The sequence below is a fragment of the Anolis sagrei genome, chromosome 1 (genome assembly GCF_037176765.1).
Source record: "Anolis sagrei isolate rAnoSag1 chromosome 1, rAnoSag1.mat, whole genome shotgun sequence".
In the NCBI taxonomy this organism is placed as follows: Eukaryota; Metazoa; Chordata; class Lepidosauria; order Squamata; family Dactyloidae; genus Anolis; species Anolis sagrei.
The window spans coordinates 112,752,268-112,773,600 of NC_090021.1; the positions used below are offsets into that span (position 1 = coordinate 112,752,268).

General features: G+C 40.2%; 1 protein-coding gene across 2 annotated transcripts in view; it reads left to right on the forward strand.

The window, feature by feature from the left end:
- ASRGL1 (asparaginase and isoaspartyl peptidase 1) overlaps positions 1–18,202 on the forward strand; it is a 36,523-nt gene extending 18,321 nt beyond the window's left edge. For both annotated transcript variants that reach the window (XM_060752847.2, XM_060752848.2), the window contains exons 4-7: positions 5,484–5,638; positions 8,253–8,371; positions 11,121–11,231; positions 16,599–18,202. In XM_060752847.2, coding sequence (XP_060608830.2) covers positions 5,484–5,638; positions 8,253–8,371; positions 11,121–11,231; positions 16,599–16,828 — 615 coding nt within the window. In that variant the 3' untranslated portion in view covers positions 16,829–18,202. The remainder of the gene's footprint in view (positions 1–5,483; positions 5,639–8,252; positions 8,372–11,120; positions 11,232–16,598) is intronic.
- Positions 18,203–21,333: the final 3,131 nt, after the last annotated feature.

The window sequence follows — 21,333 nt, forward strand, 5'->3', positions numbered from 1 at the left end:
AAGTAATACTTGATTTGCTTTGTTTTCTTGCTTAGACAATACAAAATACTTTTAATAAAACCACATTTCATTTGGATTGTTACAATAAATTTTATACAAGACTGTCTCTGAAGACTATTTGGAAACTACAGCAGCTAGAGCGCTGGCAGGATGTGGGTGTATATGAGACAGAACCTGGCATAGTCTAAGGGCTCTTCCATACAGGCCCTTTATCCCAGGATCTAATCTGTTTTCTGTTTACCCCAGATTATCTGATAGTGGGGACTCACGTGGGATCAGATCCTGGGATGGAGGGTCTGTCTGGAAGAGTCCTCAAATCCTAAGAGATGCCTTATAAAATCTAAAGAAGCAATAACAGTAAATAAAAGCAGAGAAGTTGATTGTACCTTCAGTGATCTAAAGGTATTTTGTTTTTTGATTTGTATATTGCCTTTCTCCTCCATATAAAACATATATGAGTAGCTAAATGTCATCATATCATCTTGGCTGAGTTTGATTGTCTTCAAAGGGTAGGGTCTTGGTGGTGGGTCTGTAAGTGACTGTAGAGACCCATTCTGGATCTGCATGGTCTTTTGCAGAGAGGACATACATTTCTAGATGGTAAGCAGTCCTAACAGGTCTTCCTCTTGGCAAGTTTCCCCCTTTCTCCCTTTATTTGTGTCTCTTCAAAATCCATAGCACTGTTGGTAGCAGCTGACTTCCAATTACAACACTTGACTGCCAGAGCTCCCCAGTTCTTGATGTTTATTCCACTTTTCTTTGGATTAGTTTTAAGCCCATCTTTAAATCTCTTTTTCTGTCCACCTTCATTCCATTTTCCGTCTTGAACTGAGAGTAAAGTAACTGCTTTGGGAGATGGTGATCGGGCATTTGGACAATGTGGCCAGTCCAGCGAAGTTGATAGCGGAGGATCATCTCTTCAGTTCTGGTGGTGTTCGCTTCTTCCAGCACAGAAGTTTGTCTGCCTGCATATATGTAACAGTCTTTTTACTTGTTGACAACCAACCTGTGACCTCTTATGGTTTGTTATTAACTTGAGATTGCCTTCAAAGCTACATTTTGCAAACTCTTTCAGACTACATGTACTCTGAGTTGACTTTTCTTCTTGTTTCCTGTCTTTTGGTAGTCTTTCATGTATGTTTGCTTTTTTGTTTATGACAGAGCTTTTCAAACATTTTGTGTTAGTGACACACTTTTTAGGCTTGCAACATTTTGTGACACAGTCATTCAGTTTTACTGCCAAATTTGAGGATAAATCAACACATGTAAGAGATATGGAATAACAACAACAACAACAACAAATGTATAGACCGCCCCATGTTCCCAAAGGGACTCAGGGTAGTTTCCTACATGTATGGCAAACATTCAGTGCCAGAAGGGGAAAAACATAAACTTTAATAACAAAATGTATGGGGACACAACATGAAAACATTTCATTTATATGTAAAAATAAGTGATTTATTGCTTATTTCACATAGACTCAGGGGTTTCTCACTATGATTGCATGGCACACTAATGTTTCACAACACACTGTATGGAAAGCTTTGGTTTATGGTATTATTTCTTATAGAACTACATACATAGTTACCTTCTCATCGTTTGTCAAACAGTATATAGTTTACATCTATATTTTGGTACATTTGTATTTTGATATTACTTTGTTACATCTATTTTTGTTTTGTTATTTTTTATAAATTTATGGGAATTTTGTTGTGTGTCATAAAAGGTTTAAGGATTCATTTTATTTTTGTTTTAAATTTAAAATTTTGTATCAAATAATCTTTGCTCCTCTTGCAAGTTCCACCCTAAACAAGAAAAATAAATAATAATTCTAATTATCTGTATTTATGTTTTGGCCATGATACAATATTGGCTCCATCTGGTGGCAAAAATGTTTTTTTTCCCTCCACATTTTGTCCAGCAACACTCAGGAGTTTAGCCTTTTAAATAGTCCACTGAGATACAATTCATTATGCTGCTCAGGCTGTTTCCACTCATGAACTAATAGTTCCTCATAAGGACCAAACTGTTAAATGGTTACTTTTGGAAATCTGACAAAATCTGGAGATTTCTGTAGCATGCTTTTATTATTTCCATTGAGAAAAGAAACAATAACCAAAAATATATTTTCACAAGATAGGGTAGCTTATTCTTTCTGGCCACAAAATAATAATTGTGCTGTGTTATCTTGAGACTACATAGCTTTAACATAGCATGAGCATTCAGAGAACATAGATTGTTTTGGATGCACTCCAGCACAGAAATTATTTTTTTGGCAAATTAGATTTTGGGAGCTATAGTACAAAAAAGGCAACTATTTCAGTGTGTTGTTTCAGGCTTTCATGGCCAGAATCACTGGGTTGCTGTGAGTTTTCCGGGCAGGATGGCCATGTTCCAGAAGCATTCTCTCCTGACGTTTTGCCCACATCTATGGCAGGCATCCTCGGAAATTGTGAGGTCTGTTGGAAACTAAGCAAGTGAGGTTTATATATCTGTGAAATCAGGGGCGGCTCAACCCATTACGCAAAGTAAGCATTTGCAGTATAGTTGATTTTGCCAAGGGGCACTCTTGAGGGAAAATAGACCTTGACATATGTGAGTTGTAGTTACTGGGATGTATAGTTCACCTACAATCAAAGAGCATTCTGAACTCCACCAATGATGGAATTGAACCAAATATGGCACGCAGAACTCCCACGACAAACAGAAAATATGTGTCAGTGTTTGGTTGGGGGGGGGAGGCAAAATACTGTTTGCTTACCGTTGAAAATTACCTAGGGACGCCTCTGTGTTAAATGTCCAAGGTGGGAGAAAGAACTTTTGTCTGCTCAAGGCAGGTGTGAATGTTGCAGTTGGCCGCCTTGAATAGCATTTAATGGCCTTGCAGCTTTAAAGTCTGGCTGATAGCTGCCTGGGGGGATCCTTTGTTGGGAGGTGTTAGCTGGCCCCAATTTATTCTTGTCATGCCTCAGTTTTCATGTCATTTGAATATATGTGACTAGAATAATGAGCTACCCAATTTTATGTGAGGCAATTTCTGAATGGAGCTTTTTATTGCAAAGTGCCGCAATGCTCCCTGTTTCCAAGTTGCAAGGCAATTAATTGATGTCCATTTGTGAGACTACTACAAAAAGTCTAAACACTGGTCTAACGCATTGTAAAAAAAAACTTTATTGTCTTCAGTGGGAATTTGGATCCATGTTTGGCTTTTATTTGCTTGTGCCTTAAGGTACATAGTTGAAATACATGGTAGCCGATAGTGGTCAATGTAGGATGACTAAATATTGTCTGACTGGCTGCTAGAAGATGGAGGTAAAGGTAAAAGTTTCCCCTTGACATTAAGTCTAGTCATGTCTGACTCTGAGGGGTGGTGCTCATCTCCATTTCTAAGCCGAAGAGCCAGCGTTGTCCATAGACACCTCATAGGTCATGTGGCCAGCATGACTTCATGGAGCGCCGTTACTTTCCCACCAAAGCGCTACCTATTGATCTACTCACATTTCATGTTTTCAAACTTCTAGGTTGGCAGAAGCTGGGGCTAACAACGGGAGCTCACCCCATCCACATATTCGAACCATCGGTCAGCAAGTTCTTCAGCTTAGTGGTTTAACGCGCTGTGCTACCATGGAAGATGGAGGACTTCTTCCATTTAATTTGTAGAAAGCCCATTTTATAGTATTCGGGATGTTTTTATATCTTATTTCCTATACAATACTTGCATTTTATTTTACTATATGGCTTGTTTTTATTGTTGTTGGGTGTATGGTTGGCCACTGTGCTATAAATATTTGGAATTCTCTGAAACCAGATAGAAGCCATAGAGTGAACCTGCTGGTGTTTGTTTTTGCAGGGGCAGGAGAGGGCAGTGTTGCATCAGAGAAGATGCATTTGTCTATTTGTGGGCTGGAACATTCCAGACTTGTAAGAGCAAATTGTCCTTCTACTTTACTGATATATGTTCCAGGCATAGGTAACGCCATCTTACAGTCAGTGTTGTACTTTACTGAAAAACCCTAACTCTTCTTTTTCAGACTACAAGGGAGGACCTTATCTCTTAGGGCCCTTCCATACAGCCATATAACCCAGAATATCAAGGCAGAAAATACCACAATATTTGCTTTGAACTGGGTTATCTGTGTCCACACTGCCATATATTCCAGTTCAAAGCAGAAAATGTGGGATTTTTTTTATTTGTGTGGAAGGGTCCTTAGTTTCTATTTTAGAAAGGAGGGGGTCCTTTTGCTTCTTGATATCAAGGAATTCATCTTGACAAGGAATATCCCTGGAATATCAATATTCCTTGGTATAACTAGAATGCATTGTTCAATCCACAGTAGCAAGGGACCTCATATGGATAGAAAGACTACAGAACCCTAAAGTTGCCCAACCTTGACAACAAGGCTGTCACCTTGTTGACTGGGCTGTGGCGCAGCTAGTTAGTAGCCAGCTGCATTAAATCACTACTGACCGAGAGGTCATGAGTTCGAAGCCAGCCTTGGTCAGAGTAAGCTTCTGACATTAATAGTCTAACTTACTGTTGACCAATGCAGCCCGAAAGACAGTTGCATCTGTCAAGTAGGAATTTTAAGTACCAGTTTATGCGGGGAGGCTAATTTAACTAATTGATGACACCATAAAACCTTCCAGCAACATGCAGAAGAATGAGGAAGTACTCCATCAAAGGACTCGGTGTCACAAGTGGATGGTGAAGCGGCAGCTCCCCCTGTGGCTAGATTCGAGCATACACTCATGAAGCCGGAAAAGCTGGAACGTTAAATTGCCTCTGTGTCTGTCTATATATGTTAAATGTCTAAATGGCATTGAATGTTTGCCATGTATATGTGCATTGTAATCCATCCTATGTCCCTGTGGGGTGAGGAGGGCAGAATATAAATACTGTGAATAAATAAATAAAATTCCCACATTTCTATAAGGAATAATTGAGGATATGTTTCAGAGACTAACATTTTGATTCATATCTTTGAACCTATGAACTCTAGAAAATAAATGGTAACAGAAATGGCGACAGCCCTCTCCATATCCATGTCTTTTTCTTTCTGAAATCTAACATGGGGAACAAAGAGCATCATTTTTGTATTTTGCTTCTTCTGTGCACCGTCAATATATGTTTTTTTTCCTGATGCTTCCAGTGGAACGGAATCCAGAATCACTTTAATATATCACGAGAGACATCTCTCAAAAGAATTAGATTATGTTTTCCGTGGCCTGCTTGTAAGTTCTTCTTTGACTGCAAAGTGAAATACAGAATGTGTATTTATTCAAATACGCTTCCCATCACATTCTTTTCCCAGTGTTCCTTTTGTGAATTGTAATGACAATAATGTTAAAAAATGCTAGTGCTAAAGTAACATCAGATTTGCCCAAGCTCCCTTAGTGTGAATGAGAGTTTGGGAGCAGGGCTGTGGGGGTATAGAAACTTGTGCAATATTTTCACATAGCGGCTAATATCTTGTCTCCCTCAGACAGACCACATGTTGCTGACCGACCAGGGAGCCCTTGCTTTTGCCAGGGCCATGGGAGTTCCTGAAGTTCCAGGAGAGAAATTAATTACAGAAAGGTCACTAGAGAGATGGAAGAAAAACCTTGAGGCTGATTCAAACCCTCAGGAGTTCCAAAAGCAAGTATAAAGGTTGGGGAGGGGAAAGTTCTGCCTGACTGAACAAAGCAGATTAAAACATTGCAAAAAAATTTAGAGAAATGACACGGTGTGGCTGGAATTCATGGCTACTAATCAAAATAGTATTATTCAGCCTCTGGACTCAGAAGGTTGATTCATCAGGGCTGTTATCGTGTCCTTAAAATATATGTAGAAACTTCAGCCAGCAACACTCCTACCAGATGTCAATTCTGATTTTAACATCAGACTTTGCCGCTTATAAAATTCAGCCTTCTTGCTGACAAATGGTCACCAGCTGCCTCCAAACCAGATTCTTTTGGGATGCAATACTATCCAAAGTGTGGAAATGCTACTTTTTGAGATGGGAGCTTATTGAATTCTCCAGCCAGCAATGGTGAAGTGATTCTGGCAAGTTTAGCCGCTGCCACCACCATCCCAGGACTGTATTACTGTGGATTGTTAAAAATTGTGTGTTTTTTTAATCCTTTTATAAATCAGATCATTTTAATATTGTTAATAATTAAATCCTGTATTAGCATTAGTCTCTTGTATGCTTTTATGGTCCTCTATATCCACAGATTCTGTAGTCATGGATTCAACCATCCACAGCCTGATAATACTTCAAAATTCTCAAATACAAATGTTTATTTTGCCATTTTATGTAAGGGGCAGCATTTTACTATGTCATTGTATATATAATTTGAGTATCCATGGATTTGGGTATCCATACCCAGCATTTACTACAAATCCACTATACTGTGATCATTTAAAATTGGCTAAGCTAGAGGAATGAGTGAGGGGTGCATAAAGCTAATATAATAGCGGTTTTCCAAGCTCTACACTTGCCTGGGTGTAGAGCTTGGAAAAACACCATATTGGGTGTTATGAAACCCAATATGCTTTATATTCGAGTAGCTGTGTGTAGAATTGTGTTATTATAGGGTTGCTGTGAGTTTTTCAGGCTGTATGGCCATGTTCCAGAAGCATTCTTTCCTGACGTTTCACCTGCATCTATGGCAAGTATACTCAGAGGTTGTGAGGTCTGTTGAAAACTAGGCAAGTGGGTTTATATATCTGTGGAAAGTCCAGGATAGGAGAAAGAACTTTTGATTGTTTGAGGCAGTTGTGAATGTTGCAATTAGCCACCTTGATTAGCTTTTCAGCTTCAAGGTCTGGCTGCTTCCTGCCCGGGAGAATCCTTTGTTGGAAGGTGTTAGCTGGCCCTGATTGATTCATGTCTGTTTTCTGAGTGTTCCTCTTTATTCACTGTCCTGATTTTAGAGTTTTTAAATACTGATAGCCAGGTTTTATTCATTTTCATGGTTTCGTCCTTTCTGTTGAAATTGCCCACATTCTTGTGGATTTTAATGGCTTCTCTCTGTAGTCTGACATGGTAGCTGTTTGAGTGGTCCAGCATTTCTGTGTTCTCAAATAATATGCTGTGTCCAGGTTGGTTCATCAGGTGCTCTGATATGGCTGACTTCTCTGGTTGAATTAGTCTGCAGTGCCTTTCATGTTCCTTGATTCATGTTTAGTTGTTGCTAAAAAATACCCCAACAAAGGATTCCCCGAGGCAGTAAGTAGGCAGACCTTGAAGCTGAAATACTATTCAATGCTAATCAAGGTGGCCAATTGCAACATTCGTACCTGCCTCAAACAGACAAAGAGTTCTTTCTCCACCCGTGACTTTCTACAAATATATAGCCCCCAATTGCCTAGTTTCCAACAGACCTCACAACCTCTGAGGATGTCTGCCATAGGTGTGGGTGAAACATCAGGAGAGAATGCTTCTGGAACATGGCCAGACAGCCCGAAAAACTCACAGGAATCCAGTGATTCCAACTATGAAAGCCTTCAACAAAAGATGTGTTATTACAGTCTATATGCCGCCTCTCCTTTCCCTAAGGCCATTTATGTGGTATCTCCTAGGCTCTTTTTCCAAACCTCTTTTTTCAGTTTCATCTGAATCCCTTTCCTGCAGATTCTTGTTTCTCAGTCCATGGCAGGCTCTGTTCCCTTTCCTTGAGACAGTGTGATCAAATTAGAAAGAAATCCCTAATGCAGGAAGCCTATAAGCCAGATTTCCTGATTGGGTTTCCCTCTTCACAAATGATCACAGCAACCATAGTGGGGTGAGATGTGGGGCTTCAGGTCAGACTAGGTTTACACCAGCAGGAAGAGTGATTTAATCCTTTCTTCTGGATGAAACACCGTTTTCAAACAGCTGCTATTTGCTGTGTGGGGCATACAGCTTATCAAGGACCTGCAGCTGCCCAAAGGAATTGCAAGGAATGGAGGAATGAGTGTAGTGCAGAGAGAAAGGTGCCATTTGTGCTGAAACTATCAAAGCAAACTACTGCAACTGATTTGAGAGCACCATTTTTAATCCGGTGATCACAGCCTTATTGCAAATGAGACTGGGTCATTTCCAAACTCAGAAATTCATTAACCTTTATGTTATTCCTTAACATATATGATATTGCCTACATTAAAATCTGTGCTTTTGGTTCAAAGATGTCTTTTGTCTCACCATACCTGGGAGAACAGACACTTTGTTCCTTTGGCAAATGTGCTCTGATCTTCAGCTAATTGTTTGAAATGCTGTTTTTGGCAGAGACCTTGGAACAGTTGGAGCCGTTGCTATCGACAGTGCAGGAAATGTAGCTTGTGCAACATCAACAGGGGGACTTTCTAACAAACGGGTTGGCCGCGTTGGTGATACAGCCTGCATAGGTAGGCAGGAATGGTAAATAGAAGCCGAGCCTTCCTCTTGTATAAAATGCATGATGCCACTCATTATTTAATAATACTTAAAGCCTGTGATGTGAGGAATTGGGATGAGGTCCTTGCAGTTCTTCTAACAGCCATTCCTGCTGCCAAAGAGGCAAGTGACTTTTAAAAACTGGCAAGAACAGAAGCAGAAAGATGAAGAAGTCTTTGGGGCTAGCAGAGGGGAGAAGTCTATGCTTATTGAAGTGCGTATTTTCCTGAAATGTTTTCTTCAGTTTTTGCATATTAAGCAGCATACTTCAAATAAGAGTAGAAAAGGGAAATATGGTGAGATTTATTCAGGTACAACTTAAAACTTGTCCTCTGAAAGCACTCTTCTCCTGGAGGCAAGCTAAGTAGCTCTCATTTGAGAAAATAACAAAGAGTGTTCTGAAAAGTCTCATTAAACTCTCAAAGTGTATTTAAATATGTAAAATACTCGAGTATTGAAATAATAATAATAATAATAATAATAATAATAATAATAATAATACACTTTATTTATATTCTGCCCTTCTCCCCTAGGGGACTCAGAGCAGATTCCAGCATTTACAGCAGACATAGGCAAACATTCAGTGTCTTACAACAGTGGTTCTCAGCCTGTGGGTGTCCAGATGTTTTGGCCTAGAACTCCCAGAAATCCCAGCCAGTTCACCAGCTGTTAGGATTTCTGGGAGTTGAAAGCCAAAACCTTTGAGGGCCCATAGGTTGAGAACCACTGCTTTACAATCACATGAAATGAAACACATATACACAGACAAAGGCAATGGCTTCTCCTTTAATTTCTGGCTTCTGAAGGCAGTGCGCATCTCAGTCTCTGGGGGAGATGCTTTTTCACTATTTTCAAGCCAAGAGGCCTTCCATTGTCGTGACCAGCAAGACTTCTTTGAGCGTCTTTTTGCCTTTTCCTGTTGAAGCAGTACCTATTTATCTACTCACATTTGCATGTTTTCAAACTTCTAGGCTGATAGGAGCTAGGGCTCAGCCTGCTCTCTGGATTCGAACTGCCAACCTTCAGGTCAGCAGTTCAGCAGCACAAGGGTTTAACCCATTGTGTTACCACAGATACAGCTTTCATTAAACAGAAAAGATTCCTCATTTTGTGCATCTAGTTGAAATTTCAGGTAAAAAATATTCCAAATCATAGTTAGATTTTAGATGGAAAAAATAATACTTTTGTCTGAAATTGCAATGGCCTTCAACCCACTAGCTATTATTATGCTTGTATTCAGAGCCAGTGTTAATCTGGCATGTTGATGGAGTTCCAGGAAATGTTAGCATTGCCTACTGTTTAATTTTTATTTATCAATATACAACTAAGAGCTTTTGTGTATGCATGCATGTGTGAAGTGCTCCTCAAAAAGTCCTCCTTGTAATACAGTATTTGTTTGTTTAACAACTCTTGCTCGTTTTGTATGGACTCAGTGAGAGGCTGACAGGAGGCTGGGAATAAAAAATATATAAGAATAATAGAAGAGAAATGTGTTTGGAGGCAGCACCATTTTTAATTGGACATTTTTCTACATCTTTCGCCTCTTTTCCCCGACATAATTTTGTGTGGGTAATCATCAATAGAGGGCTCCCTGGGGCATGGCGGGGTAAACCGCTGAGCTTTTGAACTTGCTGACCAAAAGGCTGCCAGTATGAATCCGGGGAGCAGGGTGAGCTCCCGCTGTTAGGCCCAGCTTCTGTCAACCTAGCAATTTGAAAACATGCAAATGTGACTAGATCAATAGGTACTGCTTCCGCATGAAGGTAGCGACCCTCCATGCAGTCATGCCAGCCACATGACCTTGCAGGTGTCTATGGACAATGCTGGATCTTCGGCTTAGAAATGGAAATGAGCGCCACACTCCAGAGTCAGACACAACTAGACTTAATGTCAGGGGAAACCTTTGCCTTTACTAATCTTCAATATACAGTACACTGTGTTTCAATTTTTGTAGACTGAATTACCCACAGAGTCCTACTATGTATTGAAAAATCACCCACATTCAGATGTCAATATCTCATTAAAGACATTAATGGAGAGTACAAAAAAAAATCACAGAAGACAAGACATGCATTCCCAACAAACATTTTTACTGGGGTTTTTCCCCCAGAAGATTTAGCCATTTGGCCAACAAATCAGTCTTCCAATTCAATCAGTCTCAGTAACTGACTGTGAAAATAACTTCCATTCTTTCAAGGTTCTGTATTGGTTCCATGATATCCATTTTGGCGTAATATAGAAATAACTAGTTGGCCTTTATCTTCATCCAAAGATAGAAAAAGTTATATTAGAGATTACAGTACTCAGAATCCCTCAACTAACTTGGCGACTGGCAGTGTGGACTGATGGGGGATTCTGCAAGGCATAGCCACAAAATGTTGCTTTTCCAATTTTTGTCTTCCCTGTATTGCCTCATCCCAGTGTGACTAAGCATTCAAGCTGGCTACGTAGGGCATTACCTGCCAGTCCTTATAGAAAGTTCAACCAGTTATTAATGGGGCCACATAGCATCCTGACATCTGAAACAGCTGCTTAGAATTAATTGGGACTTAAGACATGCCAGTTCACGTTTTTCTCACTGGAGAGCAAATTAGTCCTGTCTCCCTATAATTCTTACTTCCACATAAATTGAATTTATGTGGAAGCTGCTTTTGAAATATTTTTTCCTAGTCCATTTGGATACCATCATCTAACGTCTTTTACTTTTTGTTTTTTGATCAGGAAGCGGGGGTTATGCTGATAATGCCGTTGGTGCCACTTCGACCACAGGCCACGGAGAGAGCATTATGAAAGTGGTTCTGGCAAGACTTACCCTCTACCACATGGAGCAAGGTAAAGCCTGGGGTTTTATGGATCATAAATTACAAGGTGGAGGGAAGCTCCTATAGAAGCACAGAGCTACTACAATAGCAGGGCTGTTATGCAATATAGACCTACCTCCCTACACACAATTTGTTGGTAGCTACAAGTTGGATGTTGCTCAAATAGAGTCAACTAAGCAAAACTCAAAATATTCAGTGCCTAATCTATAAGGATATCATGATAGCATATAGTCTGACTATGCTACCATGTTTTGGGACTTTAACTCAGGCTTTCAAGACTAGTGCTTCTCATAATACTAGACATATGAAACCTGCTCATGATTTGCAATAATCACTGAAGTCCTACAGTTTGACTTAGAGAAGTTAAGTTGGTATGTATGTAAGATATAAGGAAAAATTTCCTTTGCTCTCCCTCTCTTTATTTTCCTCATGGTGACATCCCTCCTCTTTCTCTCTCCTCTTTCTCGCCCTCTAAGCTTTCCCTCCTCTTTCCTGCTCCTCTCCCCCCCTCCCTTTCTGCCAAAAGACTTTTCCCCTCAGCCCTCTCACCACCAAAGGAATTTTCCCTCAGCCATCTGTTGGGGGTGTTTGATTCTGCCTTTCCTGCATGGTAGAATGGAGTTGTACTGGGTGGCCCTTGGGGTTGTTCCTATTATTGTTGTTGTTATTATTGTAAGAGCTGGGTGGCCATCTGTTGGGGGTGCTTTGATTGTCTTTTTCCTGCATGGATTTCTCCTATTATTACTGTTGTTATTGTCATTTTAAGCTTGGCCGCCAATCACAATAAAAGTGGAAGCTGGTAGAGGAAAAGTTGTCCCTGTATATGTCTTGAAAGATGTCTTCAGGTAGTTTCTAGAAGGTTCAATTTGTTTTTGTTTTCTTGTGCAAGGTTTAGTTGATATGATTGCTTCATTTTGCTTTTTTTTATTTATTTATTGTGTCAGAAGTGAGTTGAGGGTACAGTTGAGGATATGTATTTTTCATTTTGCATGTGCATCATACTGATTTTGGATAAAAAGTCAACTGGAACATGTTGACCTGCTCTTCTTTTTCTATGACGCAGGAACCTATCCTTATTCTTCCCTCATTATGTCTACCTTCTGGTACCAGAGTTTCTGTTAAAAAAGTAATGGCCAGGAACACATCTGCTTCATTAACTCAGATATACCTGTTCAATTCTAATTGCTGAAGGGTCTGCATCATTACTGGCATAACCTGTGACATCCTTTTAAACCATCAGTGTCTCTGGCTCTTTGAAAGGAAAGCTTTATGAATAGAAATGGAGTGGGCTGGTATGTGTATTGATCTGTGTATTAAGGAGGAGTGTGACTAAGATAAACAGCTGGCTACAAGATGTTCAAGGGTTTGAAACACAATCAGGTTACATGAAGCGCTGGAGAGCTTTACCTTCAGTGTTTCCCAAACTATGAATTTATATTACAGACTGTAAACAGAATCATTGACCTACTTCTCCTGAATAAAGTTATATGAAATGTGGCCATGGTTTTTCATACTAAGCCACAGCTACAGATCGTGGACCACAGCTATAATAATAATAGTAATAGTAGTAGTAATAATAATAATAATAATAATACTTTATTTATACCCCACCACCACCCCCCCGAGGAGACTTGGGGCAGCTTACATGAGGCCAAGTCCAACAATAATACATCAGTAAAAACAACACAGCAGCAAAATACAATACAATACAATACATTATAAATAACATATAAGCAATAAAACAGAAAATTTAAAATACAAGAATCCAACACTGTTGGCAGGGCCAAATGTAATAAATTAAAAATTCAGAACACTGGGTGTGAACAGCAGTAGAGTATGTCTAAACAGGGTTTGTTTTTTGTTTTTTAGGTTAATGTAGTGGATTACTCCAACGGGTAGATAAAGTGCTTCAGAGGACATTTTGCAGAAAATGGGTCAGATCAGGGTATTGTTTCCTTTATTCAGGGAAGGCACATTGGAACAGCCAAGTTTTCAAGCGCCTCCAAAAGACTGCCAATGTGGGGACTTGCCTGATGTCCTTGGGGAGTGAGTTCCAGAGTCGGCGGGGCACACTAGAGAAGGCCCTCTTCCTCATCCTGCACCTTGAATTGGGACTGGAAAATGAACGGCAGCCAATGGAGCTTCTTAAACAGGGAGGTTGACTGCTCCCTGTAAGTCACTCCTGTTAATGATCTGGCTGCTGCCCATTGGTCCAATTGAAATTTCTGAGCTGTCTTCAAGGACAGCCCCACAAACTGGCAACAATTAGATGCCGAACACACATAAATACATAATTTAAAGCAGGTTAAATCACATAATAAAATTCATAATAAAACAGTTTAAATCTAATTTCCAACATTTCTATCCTGTCCTTCTCAATCCCGGAAGGGGGACTCAGCGCCACTTACAATGGCAGCAATTCGATGCGGACGACATATAAAATACAATATAGCAACATTATGCAAGAGATAAAACATTGAATTAAAATACATTAAAACATCATTATTATTCAGCATATCGCCGAATCCAGATCTGATTTAGTGTTTGACGATTCAGTCCGAAGCCTGTCCTGTGTCAAAGTTCAAACATTGTGAACACTGCCAAACCTACAGTCCAAATGCCTGGTCCCAAAACCATGTTTTTAATCTCTTTCTAAAAGAGAGGAGGGATGAAGCCGACCTAATTTTGCTATAACATATTAAAATTCATAAAACAGCATCATAAAACAAATAACCACATAACAATATAAAAACAACCATCAAACAACAACCTGTGTCCTGTAATAGTAACCATTTCTGGGCTCAGGTGGGTGGGTTGGTGCAAATCCATTACAAGGACAGGGCTGATGGGTAAAGTGCAAATGGCAGATGACAAAATTAGGGATAGAGGGCAATATGAGGTGGAACATTATGTCTCTGGGAGGGAACAATAGTAAAGTGCAAGGACTAGATTTTAGGTCACAGCTGGGGGCCAAACTTTTCTGGGGAACCGTCTAATTGAAAGCACAGTTCTTAGATCTTTGCGAAAGATGGACAGGGTGGGTGCCAGCCTAATCTCCCTGTGGAGAGAATTCCAGAGATGGGGAGCCACCACCAAGAAGGCTGTCTCTCTCATCCCCACCAGCTTATGACAGGGGTGGGAGCAAGAGGAGAGCCTCCCTAGAAGATCTTAGAGGCCATGCAGGTTTGTTGGGGAAGATGTTATTATGAAGATAGGCAGCGATGTCAGCCAGACCTTTGAACTTCCAGTAAAACACTACTTGGTTGGCTTTGCATTGTTTTACAAATAAAGTTCATTTTAATTTGGCTTAGGTTGTGGACCACAGCATTTAAGGGGCAGATAGATAGAGGCCCCACTTTGATTTTCTTTTTTCTCTCTCTCTTACCAGGGTGTGTTAGATAAACTTTCCAAACCCATGAGGCATAATTCCGACTAGAGTGTCACAAGTGAAGAGCAGGTGCTCCATTGAAGGGTGTAAACTTGAACAATCCTTTTTCGCAATTGCTGGAATGTCTGGGAGTTATTATGGCAGCTGTTGCCGGATGAAAATATCTTCCCTGTTAGTGTTCATAAAGCCAGGAGCTTTGGCTGCTGAACATGAGAATAGTTTCCATTCTGGGATATTTGGGTTTCATTTTGTAAAGAAGGGCAAATTCTACGAGCTGGTTGATACGATTGTCTGGGTCATGGTGTCATGTCAGATGCAACACTGCCTCTTGAAAGAAATCCGAGGTTATAAATTGAAAAAGGCAATGTTATTCAGGGTGTTTCCTATGCACATGTGCACACACACTGATTGTGTTCATGAGACATTTTTCTTTCTTTAGTTACAGCTGTCTTTGTTCACTTGGAAGCACTCACTTTGTAGAGTGACCAAAAATAAACATAAAACATGAACAATACCATACAGCAAGGCTTGGGTGGATTTGTATTCTGTAGAACCATAATTCCAAGTGATTCATCTCAGACTACCCAAAACTATAGTCACTTTTTAAACAAAAATAAGGAAAATACAGGTCAGATTTTGGGAGATGGCTAATGAGAGTTGTAGTCTTTAAAAAGTAACTTTTCCAAATTCTGGCAGAGTTTGTTCGTCATCTACTGATACAGTTGACTTTTGTATCTTGCGTGTATAAACTTCCTTTTCCCACAGTCATTTATAATATTCTGTCTGTCATTAGAACAGCTGGCCAATGCAACCCAGTTATGAGAAGTCCGTGGAATCTCTTTCATTTGGAGGCATTTAAGAGGCAAAGAAGAATGACTGTTGGGCATTAACTAGGTTTAATGAAACACAGCTTGAAGCTTTATGTGGAGGCTGCGTAGACTCGTGTGACCTTGATTCTGTGATCAGATGAAGCATTTAGGAAGGGCGTTTTGCAATAATTCCTGCAGAAGGTGAAGCGGGAACTCAGGAGTGTTTGCATTGGCAGGAACCCAGAGTGTCTTAGCCCCAAACAAATGGAGGGGGGGGGGGTTGAACTAGTCCAGTGGAAATTTTTTTGTCCCCTTCCTTTGATGAACAGCTGTCAAATCATAAATGGCTTTGGAACCTCTCTTCAGTTTCAAAAGAAGTTTGTCATTGGTCTGAGAATTGATGTTTAGATTAAAGCAAGTCTCCTGTCTTGGTACTATGTGCGGAAGTTGTAACATAGTCCTTTGGATCATAACTGCCACTATTGATGCGCTAGCCACAACAGCCTGTTGTTGGATAATCTGACAAGATAAAAAGATGCTTAATTTAATTTTTTTAATTCAGACTTACCGTATATACTCGGGTATAAGCCGTGTTTTTCAGCCCCCTTTTTAAGCTGCAAAAGCCCCCCTTGGCTTATACTTGAGTCAAAGTTGTTGTTTTTTAAATATATATATATATATTCTATTATTAATCTCATTATTATTATTACATTTATTATTTTACTCTTATTAATGTTACATTCACATTATTTTACTCTATTATTATTTTATTACATTTATTATTTTACTCTATTATTATTACAGTTATTATTTTACTCTATTAATACTGTTATTACTTTTTATTAATTTATTATTTTACTCTATTATTATTGGAATTTACATTGAAGAAGGTTAGAATAATGGTTTAATCAGAGTTGGACAGTCATATCTTAAAGCTTTATGTAAATATTCAAAAACATTTAACCTACTGATGCCACAATTAATGAAATTTTATTGGTTTCTATTTTTATTTTGAAATTTACCAATAGCTTATACTCGAGTCAATACATTTTCCCAGTTTTTTGTGGTAAAATAAGGTGCCTCGGCTTATATTCGGGCCAGCTTATACACGAGTATATATAGTAATTACTTTTACTTAAAATTTAAGGTAGTTCTCATATGTTCTGATTTTTATTTTCAGGAAAGTCGCCAGAAGAGGCTGCCACTGAAGCCCTGAATAGCATGGAAACCAGAGTTGGAGGATTAGGAGGAGTGATAGTGGTCAGCCGTTCAGGAGACTGGGCAGCAAGGTTCTCCACGAAGCAGATGGCCTGGGCTGCAGTCAAAGATGGTCAGCTACAGAGTGGCATCTACACTGGAGAGAGGCACACACAACCAGTAGAAAAAGCTCTTAGTTCCATTGCATCCTAAACACAGAAAAGGAAATGGTGGTCTATGATAGAAAGAAGATTACAGACTGGCCCCTGATGTTGTTGAACTTCAGTTCCCATTATGCCTCTCAGTTGACGATGCCGGCAAGGACTGATGGAAGTTACAAGCTATCAATCTTTGATGAGCCACATGTTCCATACGTCTGCTGGAGATTTTTTGTTGGAAACCGAAGTTGTTGTCCCTTTGAGACAATGTCAGTATTTTGACGTATGTTGTCCTTCTCCATACTTCCCTCATGGTCACTTCATCCCATAACCTTTTTTCTTCTTACTGCACTGTCTGCAGTAGAACAAGCTTTGGTATGAAGTTGTATCATAGTTTTATTTTAATGGAGTTGTATCATAGTTTTATTTGTATGTGTCCACATACAGTTATATTGTGTGCAGGCCTTTGCCTGTATTCTTACTGAATTCTTTCCACCTTATACCCTGGCTGACATCATATCAGGTGACAAGCAATAGACACTAGCCATGTGGTTACTACTGGGCACTGCTACAACAAGAACAAGTGCTGTTCCATGTTTCTAGGCCACCAAGCCCAAGGAATATGTGTGGCCATGTAAACAGTTGTAGCCAGTTCCAGCTTTGAACTAGACCCTGTTTGCATGGGCCTGAGGTCGTGGTTTGCTCTGAGAAATTTTGGAGCAACCTGTGAATTTTGTTATTGAAGGCCCCATTAACCTGAATCAGCTCTCTCCATCATGCAGTTCCAGTCGGGAAGATGTGGTGAGCTCCCATCTGTCAGCTCTAGTTTCCTATGTGAGGACATGAGAGACACCTCCCATAGAATGATAACACATCTGGGCATTCCCTGGGCAACGTCTCTGCAGACTGCCAATTCTCTCACACCAGAAGCAACTTGCAGTTTCTCAAGTCTCTTCTGATATGATTTGTTAAAATATCATGCATCTGCCACAGAGATTATTCCTCTCCTACTTTGGGAAAAGGGCTCATGTAGATGTGCCCTAAGTCTCTGTACTGTTACATCCAGAAAAAAAATTAGGTGCTGTATAGATATATATCTGGACCGCTATAATTCAAATGAAAGCATTTTTCTCCCTGTTGTTAAAATTTCTAAATTTTTGTATTTTCATATCCTGGAAACAGTGATAGGCATGTTTGGCATGCAGGGAAATACAACAAAATTTAAAATTCAAAAAACAATGATAACTCTGTTTGTCCAACTAGAATACCCAAAACATTTTGAACTTTCACTAGCTTTTTCATCAGCAAATATGTTAAAAACCATACAAGATATGTGATAATGCTAGAGAGACTTGATACTAGTATTACTACAGACTGGAAGACAACTGTTAAATTGTATTGTAATAAACACAATTTCTTGTTTCCATGATTGAGCAGTACCCCTATTTATGTACTCTTAATCAAACTTACATCAAATCTCCTTAGTAACCACATTGTCAGCAGTGACAATACTTCTTCCGTTCCTAAAATAGGCCATTCCTTACATTCAGTCAACTTGGCAGCAACCCAGGTTGTTGGCATGACTTCCTGCCTTGAATTTTTTGACCTTGCAAGATGTTGCATGTTTGCCTGCCAAAGCACTGTACAATACTGTCAAAAGACAGAACACAAGTTGAGATAATTATATCAATATTAGAGCGATCGGTCTTTCAGTCCAGGAAGGTTGCATTAGCAGATGACAACAACAAAGCCACGTTAGGTATGCACTAACATCAGCTGGCAGGGAATTCCACAGAGGGGCCAACACACTCAAAGCTGTATCCTCAGTGGTTCCTAAATGGATCTCGGCCCCATGTGAAACCACCAATGACTGCCATGATCAGTCAGGTTCATAAATATAGAAGCACGCTCTAAAGCATCTTGGTCCCAAAGTAGTTTGAAAGATGAAAACAAGAGGAATCGTACTATGTTTAAGGAGTAATATGCTTCTGGAGCAAAATAAAATCATCCCTCCACATTTGTAGCGGTTGAGGAGCAGGACAACCATGAAAGTGAGGGGAAACCTGCCAATGCTATGGGTGGGTAGTTCGTGGGGAGCATGAAGAATATGCATCTGGTTGCTGAGCTCCACAGCCAGTGACCTCCCTGCCAAAACCTGGAGTTGTGCGCACATTCACACAGCCCAATTCTTAGGAGGCAGGTGGGGAGAGATGAGACATCACTGTCACCCCTGCACCTACCTCCTGAAGAAGGGGCTACCCTGTGAACATTCACAAATCAGCCCCATTCTCAGGAGGTGGACACAGCATGGACAGGGATGACTTCTCCCCCATTCACCTCTTCAGGATGGGGCTGCTGTGTGAATGTGCATCTGGTATGCACTGGTATGAATGACACTATTGGCAGGACAGAAGAAGAAGGAACACATGAATCTCACAAATAATCAAAACTGAATGTAAAACTCGCAATTGTAGAGAATTGACTAGCTGAAAGTTAGCTCTATTCTGTATTTTGTGAAAGCATTTTTCTAATAGCAGATTCTATGAATTGCTTGTTGAGTGTGTGGTGTAGCTTCTCTTACTTTTTTTTGGTACCTGCTTACTAAGAAATCACGACCACATCCATGTGTCTATTTGCTTTCCACTCGAGACCTCTTCCCACCCAAGAAATGTTTCCATGACCCTGAGTATATAGGTATAAAAATAAAACATTTACTGATAATAAACCAGCATTTTCAGGGTTTGTTAAACAGGCTGATTTTCAATGTGTTGTCAAAGGCTTTCATGGCCAGAAGAACAGGGTTGCTGTGAGTTTTCTGGGCTGTATGGCTACTGTATGTTTCAGAAGCATTATCTCCTTACACCCACATCTATGCAGGCATCCGCAGAGATTGTAAGACCTTACAATCTCTAGGGATGCCTGCCATAGATGTGGGCAAAACGTCAGGAGACAATGCTTTTGGAACATGGCCTTACAGCCTGGAAAACTCACAGCAATCCAAGCTGATTTTCCTTTTTATGAAGTACAACTGAAGCATTTTCTGCAGATTCCACTGTAAACACTGTATATTGTTGCTAACAGATTCATGTAAATGACTAGATGGCGTTCAGAAAGCTTTTATTGTTGCCCACTTTTTCATGACCCACAGTTTAAGAAACGGTGCCTTAGAGGACTATCTTGTTAAATTTTTGTGTCAGTTGCTGGAGCTGTTGTCAGCCTTTAGGATTTAGGGTCTTACTCAAGTGTTTAAATCTATCTGACTTACGCAGTAGATGCATTCTTATCTCTAGTGTGCATGAAGTAAATTAGTGTATAAGAAAGCTAAGGCCAACAAGGTAATTTCACAAGCTGGTGAGGCTAATTCTGAACTGTTGGTACCATGGTGGGTATGTGTGTGCAACAAATGCCTTTAGGCCTTCAAAGCATCTGCATAAAGTCTCATTTTGCTCACTGGTGTTCAGTACATTAGAGGAAACCTGTATGTGCAAGATAAGTACATCTATAAAGCACTAGCAGATTTAATTTAGTCATCCAGTTGATGGTAAAGCAGCGATTCTCAACTTGGGGTTCAGGACCCCTGGGGGATGGTCGCAAGGGGGTTGCAGAATGGTCATCAAAAACCATCAGAAAACATATTAGGAACTCTTGGCAGAGAAGGATGAAGATCTCTCCACCTGTCCTTCTCTTCATTTTTGGAAACAGAGGGTGAATCCTCCCACCAAAAGCCCTCCTCCACTGTGATTGGCTGGCCTCTCAGTGAGAGGGAGGGTGATTTCAGAGACTCCAAGTGGAGAGGGGAGGGCAGGTGTGCTTGGCACATGGCAGCATAGTGTGCATATGTGGACAAGGGAGAGCGTGTGAGGCTGGAGGAAGCCTAGTGCCAGCAAGTCCCTTAAGGCATGGGGGTTCTGTGTAGGAAGTTAGACCCAATTCTATCATTGGAGGGGTTCAGAATGCTTTTTGATTGCAACTGCCACTCCCAACTGTCATGGTCTATTTCCCCCAAACTCCACCAGTGTTCACATTGGGCATATTGAGTATTTATGCCAAGTTTGGCGCTGATCCATCATTGTTTGAGTCCACAATGCTCTCTGGATGTAGGTGAACCACAATTCTGAAATTCAAGTTCTGTGCCCCCCCCCCCCCCCCCCCCAATTTTCAGGATGATCCGTGAGAAGGCCTTACTGGTACATTATTTAAACTGTTACGTTAATTCATATCATGATCTGATCGTGATGCTCAATATATCCCATATGCATGTGGGTATTGGGATAAAGATACAAAAGGTTTGCTAAGGTAGATCCTCAGCCTCCCCCTGAATCAAACTCAGCCCTCCCCCCCCCCCACTCGAATCAAAATCCTGGCTACGGGCCTGATCCTGCATATCAGATGTTTACATTACAATTCATAAGAGTAGCAAAATTACAGTTATGAAGTAGCAATGAAAATAATTTTATTGTTGGGGGTCACCACAACACGAGGAACTATATTATGGGGTTGTGGCATTAGGAGGGTTGAGTAAGAGCAAGAAGTAACTCTAAATTACTTTAGAATTATTTT